The 12,898-nt window shown below is 34.5% G+C and overlaps 1 protein-coding gene across 5 annotated transcripts in view; it reads right to left on the minus strand.

Annotated features, from left to right (window-relative positions):
- Positions 1 to 12,898, minus strand: part of RALGAPB (Ral GTPase activating protein non-catalytic subunit beta) — a 173,317-nt gene that overhangs the window by 158,025 nt on the left and 2,394 nt on the right. For all 5 annotated transcript variants that reach the window (XM_033962658.1, XM_033962656.1, XM_033962654.1 and 2 more), the window contains exons 3-4: positions 10,813 to 10,976; positions 10,034 to 10,220 (exon numbers count right to left, since the gene is read on the minus strand). In XM_033962658.1, coding sequence (XP_033818549.1) covers positions 10,034 to 10,220; positions 10,813 to 10,976 — 351 coding nt within the window. The remainder of the gene's footprint in view (positions 1 to 10,033; positions 10,221 to 10,812; positions 10,977 to 12,898) is intronic.

A 12,898-nucleotide genomic window follows, 5' to 3' on the forward strand; every position in this document is an offset into this window, starting at 1 on the left:
CAGCTAGTTATTAATAAAAGTTTATTATTATTTGATGAAATTTGACTTTTTATTCTCATTGACATCCCAAATAGGATTGTATCATATGATAGAGCTACATGGTTTTCTGTTTTTGAATTCTTTATTCATTTTTGCATATTACAACAAGTGTAATAGATAAAATCATATGAACTTATAAATACACACTTGGGGGGGGCGTGGCTTGGACGCGAATGATGACGGTTGGGTGAAAAAGAAGCTCCGTACAAACAAGCTTAATTTCAGAAAAAACTACAAAAAAAAAAGATTTTTTGCCATTCTCCTGCACCTCTCCTGATTCTCTTCTTTTTGCCGATTTTACTTCTCCACAGCTATATATTTTTGTCAGCCACTCTGTCCAGTATCCTGCTTTGATGTCACTCTTCACAGCACAAAGAAAAACCGGCGAAAGAGCTTGTCTTACCAACACAGATATAAAGCCGGTGAGGAAATAATAGATCTTTTTAGGCTCCTTTCTCTCAGGACTTTATTTCAGTTTCGGTGAAGAAGGGTAGTTTCAAACTGTCACAGTTTTTCTCCTCAGTGATCTTTAAGATCTTATAAACTGTCAGTAGCTTGCCTTCTGTGCCGCACCACTCCAGCACATAAAAAAAAAAAAAAACCGGCGACGAAGAAACAGATTTTTTTTTTTTTTTGGCTCTTCCTGTTTCAGTTTCTGCCACATTTACAGCATTGTCGGCACTAGTTTTTCGCCGAAATCGGCTTGAAGGGGGAAACTTTCCCTTTTCTTCCGTTGGCCAGTTTTTTTTTTTTTACGTTCTTGATGATATGATAAATTAGAGTCTGCCATAGCCACCAAAACAAGGGCAGGCGAGTGGGGGAAAAACCACCTGGAGGATCCTACCTCTTTAGTTGAGTCAAAGAGACGTTTTAAAAGTGAGAATCGGGAGATAGAGGTGCCGTTTTTGTTTCCTGAGAGACGAGGTATAAAAGGCTGGAGATTGACAGAGTCTGGGACTGCCGGAGAGCTGCCTAGCGACAGGGATAAAAGTTTTTTTTTTAATGCCTGATGCCTGCCATAATAGGGAGATAAGCTGTTTTAAAGTAGCTGCCCTCTGCTGGAGATGAAGCGAAGTCTGCAGTAAAATCTACTTGGCAACGGTTTTTTTTCTTAACTATTTCCTTGCTGCTAACTTTTTTTAGCGCTTGGGCTGTAAGAAAGTGACATCGAGGCAATTGAGAGATGCTGAAAATACATATACATACACATTGAAAGACTAAGGAAAATATATTGGATGTAATATTGCTCTCCTCGATAAAGGCTGCGATTGGGCTTATAAGAGGAGAGCCAGAAAAAGAAGGCTACAAAAATTTTTCAGCGCTGAAGCTAGATGTCAACAACGAGTTTGATAAATTAAATCTATAAAAAATAACCAGCCATATCTAAAAAAGATCTAAGGAAAAGAAAGGCTACTAATTGGAATATTATTGCCTTCATAGAGACTGAGATAGGGCTTGAAGGAGAAGAAACAGAAAGAAAGACTACCGACATTTTTTTTCACAGCAATAGAACTTAAGACAAATAATTTACAGTTGCTTTAAGAATACTGTAAAAAAAGGGGGCGTGGCTTGGACGGAAGGTTGGATAAACGAATAGCTCCTTATATGCAAATATATTAAAAAGAATTACTACCAAATATTTTAAAGAAACTAAAATATATATTGAAATATGACTTCAACTAAACAAAATAAAGCTGATTTGGGAGCTGGAACATCGGGAAGCAATAAGAGGTCGAAACCAGAGCCAGGTACACCCTCTAAAATCCCATTACCAACAGAAAAAAATCTGGATGTTATGGAAGAACTAAGACAAATAAAAGAAATTGTCTTAGATAGTAACAAAAAACTACAAAAAGCAATGGAAGATGCTGCAATCCTAACAAAAAGAGTGGACATCACAGAAAATAGAATTTCAACATTAGAAGATATTACAGAACAATTAAATACAGATATGAATCACAGCAAAATCATATGGAAAGAAATAACAGAGATAAAAAAAAAATCTTGAAGACAGCCGGAATCGTGAAAGACGGAATAATTTAAGAATAATCGGATTACCTGAAGGAGTGGAAAAGAATGATCCGATTGCATTTCTTGAAAAATTTCTACCTAAAATACTACCACTGAAATTTAAAACGGAACTGGAAATTGAAAGAGCTCATAGGATTCCAACACAAAGAAATAACACTCAAACAGGTCCAAGAACTTTAATTTTCAAACTTTTAAGACATCAACAAGCAATTGAAATATGCCAAATAGCCAAGGAAATCAAAAATCTTAAATGCCAAGATTCAAAAATACACATTGTCCCGGACTTTGCAAAAGAAACAGCAACAAGAAGAAAACAATTCTTAGACATGAGACCACAACTAAGATCTCTAGGAGCTAGATTTGGGCTCCTTTACCCGGCGATTATGAAGGTTACCATTGCTAACAAAACGCAAAACTTTACGGATCCAAAAAAACTACAGGAATTTATGAATCAACTGGAACAACCTATGACAATCTAAAGAACATTTAATGGGTTCATACTAAAGACTATTGACCAATTTGTGAAAACTTTGACTTATATGATAATGAATTTCAATAAAAGAACATCGGTTACAGATTAGATCGGAACGGAAAGCAATGGAAAAAGAACACACAAAGATCGAATTAAAGACTTAAACAACTTGCAACATTCTCCATGGAAAACAAGAAAACGAAAAAAAAAAAAAAAATACAAAAATTCTAGAATTCTACATAGAATAAATAGAATAAACTTACTGGCAGGAACGAAAATGAATTGAAACACATCTCCGAACTCAAATGATGACGAAGAAAGTTTTTTCAATAAACTTAAAGATGTACTGATTAGTTGAGAAACTTTGAAGGCGGAGTAATGGTGAGAAGGAGAATCATCCTTCAATCACAGAGAAGATTATAAAAAAGACGAAGTGATTGGTTTGTTATATTTCCTGTTGAAGGCGGTACTTCAGGTTTAAATTTGCGTTTCAAATACATTAAAATGCGTTTCAAATACGATATATATGAAAAGAATATATCTGAAACGCAAAAATTGCCTGAAAAAGTTTTTTAAATATATATATCTCAAATTTCATGTTTCATCTTTATAGACAATTGCTCTTTTATTTATTAAGTTGAATTTTAGAACCCACAATTGGTTCTACCTGGCAATCATCTACGGGAGATATAAGGGGAGTTTTTGGCACAGGACTTCACTCTCGTCTGCACAGGCCTCAGATACTTTAAAATCATAAGTCTCTGGAGAATATGCTATTGAGACAGAGCTTACAACAATGGGGTAAAGACGGGATAATGAAATTTAGTTCCTGAAGGAAAGGAACAGATTCGTCTCCATTTCATTCTCTAATTTGAATTAGGGTCTATGTTCATGAATAGAACTCTGATGGGATTATTAGCTTTTCTTAATTGACAACTCTCTCGTGAATCATAGGAAAATAGTGAGCATAAGAGATGAGGGAATTCCTGTGCTGAAGACTCTAGTTACAGTTCTGAGGAAAGAGGCTAAATTCGAATGCTCTTAACATGATAAACTTATTATACCTAGGTATGAAAGCTTTTTAAAGTAAAAATAATTTACCACCTGAAAAGAAATGAATTGTAATTGAAATGTTCTCAGATATAAGTAATGTAATATAATCATTCTTATGGATTTAAAGACATACAAATATAGAAAATAATATTTCAATATATAAGAATGAAAAACTTTTTACTTATTCTTATAATTAATAATAAAATAAGAGAAAATATACATAAATAGAGAAAAGATAGTAGTACTTTAGATAATTATTAATAGCTTGTGGGAGTTATCTAAATCTAACCTCAACCTGCGTATCCAAGTTTTCGTAATTAATAAGGGGGGGAAGGGAGGGATAAGAGGGATGGGAGGGAATAAAAGGGAAATATATAAGGTAATCATGGGTGTAAAGGAAAAAAGAGAAATGAAATACTTAAAACATTGGGAAAATATACATATTTTAATATCTGAAAATTTAAAAATAAATGGATATTAAAATTATGTCTTTAAATGTTAACGGTCTAAATCATATGATAAAAAGGAAAAAAACACTATCATTTTTAAAAAGGCAAGATGCAGATATATGCCTTATACAAGAGACCCACCTCTCACATATAGAATCTAGTAAGCTAGAAGGAGGCTGGGTCAAACAGTGTTTTTTCTCACCAGCTATAGGGAAAAAAGCAGGTGTTGCTATTTTAATTAATAAAAAAATGCTCTGCTTCATTTAAACTAAAAGCTTCAGATATTCATGGAAGATGGATAATGGTGGAAATGAATATGGGAAATACTACCATGACGTTAATCAATATATACGCCCCTAATTCGAACCAAAATGAATTCTTTAAAACTCTTCAACAACTGATCATACCACTGGCTACTTCAAATCTTATAGTAGCAGGGGACTTCAATGCTGTAATGGATCCTTTATTAGATAAAAACCCAAGTAGAGTTATGAAATCTATGGGACTAGATAATTTGATTCAATCTTGTGATTTAATAGATATATGGAGAATACTTCATTTTGATGGTCGGGAATTTTCTTTCTGTTCTCATGTTCACAATTCCTTTTCAAGAATAGATTATATCTTTACTTCAAATCATCTTGCACATCAAGTGACACAAGCAGCCATTGATCCAATTATTCTATCTGACCATGGTGGAGTGTGGATCAAAATTAAAACTACAGATCAAAATAATAACAGACCAATTTGGAAAATGGATAATACACTGTTGGTCGACCAAAACTTCTGTGAAAATCTCCTAACAAAAATGAAAGAATTTTTTCAAATAAATGATAATGATGATATTAACAAAGAAACTTTATGGGATGCTTTTAAGGCATCAATTAGAGGACAAATAATTTCTTATTCGGCTTTTCTAAAAAAACAAATTAAAAAACAATTTTTAATCTTAGAAAAAGAGATTAAAAATTTAGAATCAAAACTTATAGAAAAATGGGAATATTCTATTCAACAAGAATTATTAAAATTAAAAGGTAAATATAATGAGATCTCATCTAAGATGATTAGGAAAGATTTATTTTCTCAACAAACATTGTACTATGGTAATTCAAACAAATCAGGAAGAATATTGGCAAATTATCTTAAAGCGAAAAAAAGAAAAACAAAATTAATAGCAATAAAAGATGAAAATGGAAATACATATACACAAATTGAACCTATTTTAAAACAATTCTTAAAATTTTATAAATCTCTTTATTCTTCCGAAAATTATCTAAATAAAGAAAAAGATGGTTTTGAATTTTTAAAAATGTTAGAGGGTCCAAAAATTCCTGAACATATAAAACGAAGTTTGGAAGAACCAATATCACTAAAAGAATTAGGAACAGCTTTGAAGTCCCTTAGAGTTGGATCCGCTCCAGGTGGTGATGGATATACAGTGGAATTTTATAAAACATTTCAAAATTTTTTATTACCCTATTTATTAAATCTTTATCAATATCAGCTCAATAAAGGTTGTATTAAAGGCACTATAGCAGAATCTTTGACTATTGTTTTGCCAAAGTCCAATAAAGATCCCACTTTGGTCTCAAACTATAGACCAATATCTTTAATAAATGTAGATGGAAAATTATTAGCAAAAATACTTGCGCTAAGATTAGCTAAAGCTCTCCCCCATATAATAGGTATGCATCAAACAGGATTCGTTGCTCAAAGACATTCATCTCACAATACCAGATTAACATTCCATATGTTATATTTAACAAAGAAAATGAATGAACCTACTTTTGCAATTTCATTAGATGCAGAAAAGGCCTTTGATAGAGTAGAATGGCCTTTTATGTATCAAGCAATGGAATGGTTTGGTATAGGTCCTGGATTTATACAAATGATACAAACAATGTATAGCTCCCCCTCTGCTAGACTATATATTAATAATACTTTTTCAGAAAAATTTAATCTACAGAGAGGAGTTAGACAAGGATGTCCCTTATCCCCTTTGCTGTTTGATATTGTTTTAGAACCCTTAATATTAGCCATCCAACAAGCTAAGGAGATACAGGGTATACCTCATTCAGATAAGGAATATAAGATATCTGCTTATGCAGATGATTTATTACTATATCTGAAGAATCCAGAATCCACCATTCCACATCTACTTGAATTGATTGAGAAATTTGGAAATTTTTCAGGATATAAAATTAATTGGAATAAATCAGAGATTCTTCCATTAAATATACATTGTACAAAAGGTTTATTTAAAACATTCCCTTTTGTTTGGAAGGAAGAATATATTAAATATCTTGGAATTTTGATAACAAAAACAGTAGATGAAACAATGAAAATTAATGAAAAATGCTTATTACAAAAAATAATAGAAATGTGTGAGCAATGGAATCCTTTGCATTTATCTTGGTGGGGAAGAGTACAAACTGTAAAAATGATGATTTTACCGGTAGTATGTTACCAAATGGGGATGATACCAGTTTTTTTTTCAAGATTCGTTTTATACAAAAATAAATAGGACTTTGACAAAATTTATATGGCTTAATAAAAAACCAAGAATTGCTCTAGCGTCATTACAAAGACCAATTAAGGAGGGAGGGGTAAATTTTCCCAACTTTTATAGGTATCATCAAGCCTATATCTTACGTCATGGTATGTATTGGATCCTCCCAGAACCCACAGATAATATTCCAGACTGGTTTTGGCTAGAATGGAGGCTTATGTTTCCATTACGTCTTAATCATGTAATTAGTATCAAAATGCCAAGGTTATACAAAGATCATAAAATATTTATGGATACCTGTAAAACTCTAAAATACATAAGTAATCTTACTCAAATTCCAATTAGTAAATCAACCAACCAACCTATATGGCTAAACCCCAAGATCAAAATTGGCGGTTTTAAAGTCATCTGGAAACATTGGATGATAGCAGGCATTCGCACTTTGGATGATGTAATTAAAAATGATAAATTGCTGGAGTTTTCACAATTGCAACAAAAATTTGGTCTCAATAAAACACAATATTTTAAATGGTTGCAATTGAAGCAATCTATTCAGAAAGGGTTCCCTGAATGGAAAGATCTCGCTAAATATCACAGTTTGGAATTCTTATGTCTCCAGATGGACTCAATAGGTCACAAAGCCGCACAGTGGTATAAATTAATATCCGGATATATAAATAAAAAACCAAAAAATGGTCTTAGAGACATTTGGAGCATTGAGATAAAACACCAAATTAGTGCATCTCAATGGCCACGACTTTGGTCTTGGAGGCTAAAATGTACGGTGTCAGCATCTATGAGACAAACTTGGTTTTTTCTTCTTCATAGAGCTTTTTGGACCCCTACTCGTTTACAAAAAATAGATAGTTCAAGATCTAATAGATGCTGGCACTGTCATATTGAAATTGGGACATTAGATCATCTTTTATTCTTTTGTCCATTTATCCTATCATTCTGGAAATCAATTTGGCCCCAAATTAACAGAATGTTAGAAAATCCAGTAGCCTTGACATATGATACTATATTATTTGGAACAACTATGAGAGCAAAAAGCCAAATTTCATCCAGTAATAACAAACTTTTATTTATTTTAACTGGAATTGCAATACAACAAATTACATTCAATTGGAAACAACATGATAGATTGAATTATATGTTCTGGTGGAATTCGGTATGCCACATATATAAAATGGAACTTGCTATTGCAACACACAAAGGATACATGAATAAATTTAAAAAAATATGGGGACCATTAACCGATTTTTGTAAAGAAGGATAATTTTTCCTATAAATAAAACTCGGAAATATTCAAAGACCGTTAACATGATTTCTCTAATGAATTTTTCCCATGATAAGATAATTGTAAAGAGGGGAATGGGGTGGGCTTTTCAATTTTGATTATTACATACTAAATTAATATTTAAAGAATGTACAATAAAATTGATTTATGTATAATTGGTTGGGAAGGAGGGTGGGACAGGGGATTATTATATTAATGTTAAACTTGATATTAATATATGAGTTAGTCAAGTGTGTATTTAAGTTTCTATTGAGTTTATTTGTAACACTTGTTGTAACACAAAAAAATGAATAAAGATAAATACACACTTGATTAACTCTCATATACTTTAAGTACAACATTTCATTACAAATTCATATTCTATAATATTTTGAATATTATGTAATACACCTAATATTTAAACTATTCTTATTAAATAGAAAATCCTCCCCTCCCATCACAGTATTACATACAAGTACCATTACAATGAAACTATTGATATATTCATATATTATGAGATAATAAAAAATAAAACCCACCCATTTCCCCTCTAATCAAATATCTTACACGGTTTTCTAATAAAGAATTAATTTGTGACCAAATTGATTTCCAAAAGGCCATGATACAGGGACAAAAGTATAATAAATGATCTAAAGTCCCTGCTTCCAGATTACAATGCCAGCATCTATTGGACGTAGAGCTATACCTGAAGTGTTTGATACACAAGCTGGACTGGAAGCGAAATAGAATTTAAGAGCATCAATACACCCTTAAGCTGGTGGAGTCTTAGGACTTATTCCTAGGTAGAATGATTTGGGCCAAATCACAGATTGTGTCTGCATGGCAAAAACCTCTCAAATGATGATGGTTCAGAACCCCCCTCCTCAGATTTAGTACTTGATCAATGGGTTAAACTCCGGCATTTCTCTGCCAACTGAAAATGGAGTGAAGATATTGAGGCTGGATGCTACATTTTAGATCACAGAAATTTGACAAAGATGGCTCCATTTTTGTTTCATTTACATTGATTGCCAACTGAGGCAAAAATATATTTTAAGCCAGTTTATTTGATCTATTGAATTTTTAAAGGTTCTTATTCAGACCACCCAACTTTTAGGCTCAGCACCAACGTAATCTCTTTGTATTAATAATGTCATTCCACAAAATCTTTACCTTTAAAATATGCTTTAAAAACGTATTTAATTCTTCCATACTTTGGAATAATCTTCCTCTTGATCTTAGACTTGTTGCTCCCTATCAGTTTGTTCATAAGAAACTTAACGTTTTTATTATAGCATTTAATTTCTACTTCTTAATATATATTTTAATGGCTTTTTTCCCCAGATGCTGAATTTTGCAATCTACTTTGAAACTAGATAGGGATTTAGTGGAATATAAATGGACTGAATTAGGTTAGATTCCCAAATCTTTTAAAATTTGCAATCCCACTTTATGGGTGAAAAAAAAAATGAATATGACCCTACTGTGGTAACTTTACTTGCCCTTCTCTGCTAACGGGCCGCGTCGAGGCAGAGGATGACATCTTCTTTTTCAAGGGACCTGCGGCAACAAGAGGGCATTTGTGGAAAATCAGGGGCAGGAAACTACGAGGTGACACCAGGAAATTCTTTTTCACTGAAAGGGTGATTGATCGCTGGAATGGTCTTCCACTGCAGGTGATTGAGGCCAGCAGCGTGCCTGACTTTAAGGCCAAATGGGATCGACACATGGGATCTATTCACAAGGCAAAGGTAGGGGAGGGTCATTAGGGTGGGCAGACTAGATGGGCCGTGGCCCTTATCTGCCGTCTATTTCTATGTTTCTATGTAACTAGAAGCCCCAAGTGACACTGCTGTTGAAATCCCTCAAGTTATAGCATCCAATCAGCCTAAATGGAGTACTCTGGTGCTTGTTTGTTTTTCTGCAGCCCTGGTCAAGACCTCAGTTGGGATTGCAACCCAGTCTGGGTCATAGTGGTTAACTTTCACACGGTTGTCTCGTTGTAGCTTGTATAAGTACAGGAACACCAAATGTTTCGGAAGTAGTACTTAGAAGATCTTGTTATATGTCTGTTTTGTAGACTGTGAAATATAAAAGGGTAAACTCTGGGTATTATGCCACAACCAAGGTGGCATTAGTGAAGCTGGAGAACTGCACTGAGCTTGAAGTGTGTAGACTTCTCTCACATGGTATTAACCTACCTAGAAGTCAGGGCACAAATCACTTTGCTCCACTGCTCCACCACAGCAGGGTGATGCCTCCAATTGGCCACCATCTCCTTGGCCGTTTTCCAGTAGGGAGGTGTTGGGAAGCACCGGGTACAAGCCAGGAACCAAACCTCAAACAATACACCAATCAGCTTATCTGCCAGGCTCTCTGCAATGCCTCCTAAATAGTTCAAGAAAAGATCTATATGTATTTATCTAAAACAAATTAAGAATAAGGCACTCACTTTATTCAATGTTTAGAGAAAGAGGCAATAATATATCATAAACTCCAATATATATAGTATATAAACCATATATCCTCACATCTCATGTGAGGATATATGGTTTATCTAAAACAAAGCACAGAATCAAATTATCACAGTTCTCTAGCTGCACACTTTTGTTAAGGTTTATCAATTCCCTCTAGCTAAGTACAGTAATCATCTCCATTTTAAGTGTGGCAAGTCTGCATACTTTATGACACTCAGATGCTTTTCATTTTAATGCACTATTTACTATCATTAAGGGTCACGTCAGAATAAGCAACTTTTAATGTACACTTACTTGCTTTATTATGGGGTTTTTCATATGATATAAATAAATCTTTCAGATATTTAATTTTTTATTTATATGTGATTTAATCTTTTTGGGTTAACATTTTATTTATGTTCATTTGGAAGTTGTAAGCTCATGACAGAGCCTATTTTAAGGTGAAACTTAACCACATTAGGCACAGTTTTAATTCATCTGTGAATAAATAAAACAAAGCAGACCTGGCACAGTTGGAGCTGCCAAGAGAGTATCATTTATCTGCAGAAGAAAGAGCAGCAACACCTCCCAGGTTTCTCGTGCCATGATGGAAGACTCCCGAGCCAGTTTCTGCACAGACCTGAGAACTTGCATGCAGAGCCGAATCTGGTTAGGGCCTTGATCTTGCCTAGAGAACAAGATTGGAGACACTTACCAAACCACCAGGTTAATTGTCTTTTGTTGAACTCCTACAGAGTAATTTTAGGAGGAACTTAGGCATTTAGAAAAGCTTCCTAATGCTTAAGTAGGCTCTTTTGCGAACATACACAAAAGGTAGGCACTATTCATGAGCATATATTCCCAATACTCCCACAGGCAGAGTAGGGATTTGAAGTGGAACTGGCACATACGTGCTAAGTCTAATGACCACATATACAAATTTATAACTGCCTCATAGCCAAGTGTAAATTTGTGAAAGTGCACTCCTAAGGATGAATCTAAGAGCCTGGGACAATGGAATACTGAAGCAGATAGCAACATCAGCCCTTTCAAGAGAGGCAAAGTCAGATTTTTTTCTCTTTGCTTACTGAGGGGGGGGGGAACAAATGATTTGGGTGGGCTAGTCTGTCATGGACAGTAAGGAAGCTGCATTTAGAGGAGAGGAGTGGCTTAGTGGTAGAGCAACTGAAGTTGTGGGATCGATTCCCAGCACTACTCCTTGTGACCCTGGACACGTCACTTACTCCTCCACTGCCCCAGGTACAAAATAAGTACCTGTATATATGTAAATTACTTTGAATGGATAACCACAAAAAGGGGGTATACAAGTCCTATCTCCCTCCCCCCTTTTTATAAAGCACAAAAACAGCACCAGAAATTATACTGATATTAAGAGATTTGTCACAAAATAATCATGATATATATATATATATATATATATATAACTATATCCTACAATAATCCCATTTTTTAAAGAGCATCAGAAATGGACCAAGAGATTCTCATTCTCCATTCAGGATTCCTCAAAGAGAACAATCACCTTTCATAATTAGCAGGTAGAGTTGCTTCTTATATGCCAACTATGCGAGACTTGTCATATAAGAAGAAATCTGAAGGTCTTTAAATAATTGTTTTGATTATAGGAAATACAGTGTGAGTGCATTTATAAAATAGATATATACCGCTGATATAGTATTTCATTTTTCCATTAGATGCCCTAAAATGAAATTACCCTCCTGTCTACAAGTATTAAAATGTTGAGTTTATCACCACAAGATATCTTTAACCCAGTACACAATCATTTTGCAACTTCCAGGTTACATCTCAGAGATAAAGGGGCTCATTTTCGAAATGGAAAAACGTCCAAAAAATGGCAAAGCAGCAGATGGACTTTTCACAAAAAACGTGCAAATCATTCTTTTTGAAAATTGTTTTAAGATGGATTTTCTTCCCAGTGCGTCTAAATCTCAAGGGGGGCATGTTTTTTTTTTGGTGGTTTTACGATTTGGACATTTTTCCACAATAATGGAACATTGTAAAAACATCCAGGACATTTTAGGCTAACCTTGTTTAATAATGACTGAGTGCCCAAAAAATGTCCACACTGACCTGATGACCACAGGGGGGATAAAAGCAAGACCCCTCCCTTTAATCCCTCAAGTGGTCAATGACAGTACATACCAGGCTTTATGACAGTTTTAGATGCCATTCCTTTTAAAGCAGCGAATATGTCCCTGGGGTAGCCTTGTGGTTGGTGCAGTGAATAATATAAAAGACGCCCCAGGCCCATATCCCACTTGTGGTGGAAAGTGTAAGTGCCCCAAAGAACCCAGATATAGGTGACCCCTGCAGACATAAAGGCTATTACTGTGGTGTACAGTTGGGTACAGTACAGTTTTTGCTATTCTTGAAGGGCTCACCATAGCCTTGTGGTTGGTGCAGTGAATAATATAAAAGACGCCCCAGGCCCATATCCCACTTGTGGTGGAAAGTGTAAGTGCCCCAAAGAACCCAGATATAGGTGACCCCTGCAGACATAAAGGCTATTACTGTGGTGTACAGTTGGGTACAGTACAGTTTTTGCTATTCTTGAAGGGCTCACCATACTAT

The sequence above is a fragment of the Geotrypetes seraphini genome, chromosome 11, assembly GCF_902459505.1.
Source record: "Geotrypetes seraphini chromosome 11, aGeoSer1.1, whole genome shotgun sequence".
Taxonomy (NCBI): Eukaryota; Metazoa; Chordata; class Amphibia; order Gymnophiona; family Dermophiidae; genus Geotrypetes; species Geotrypetes seraphini.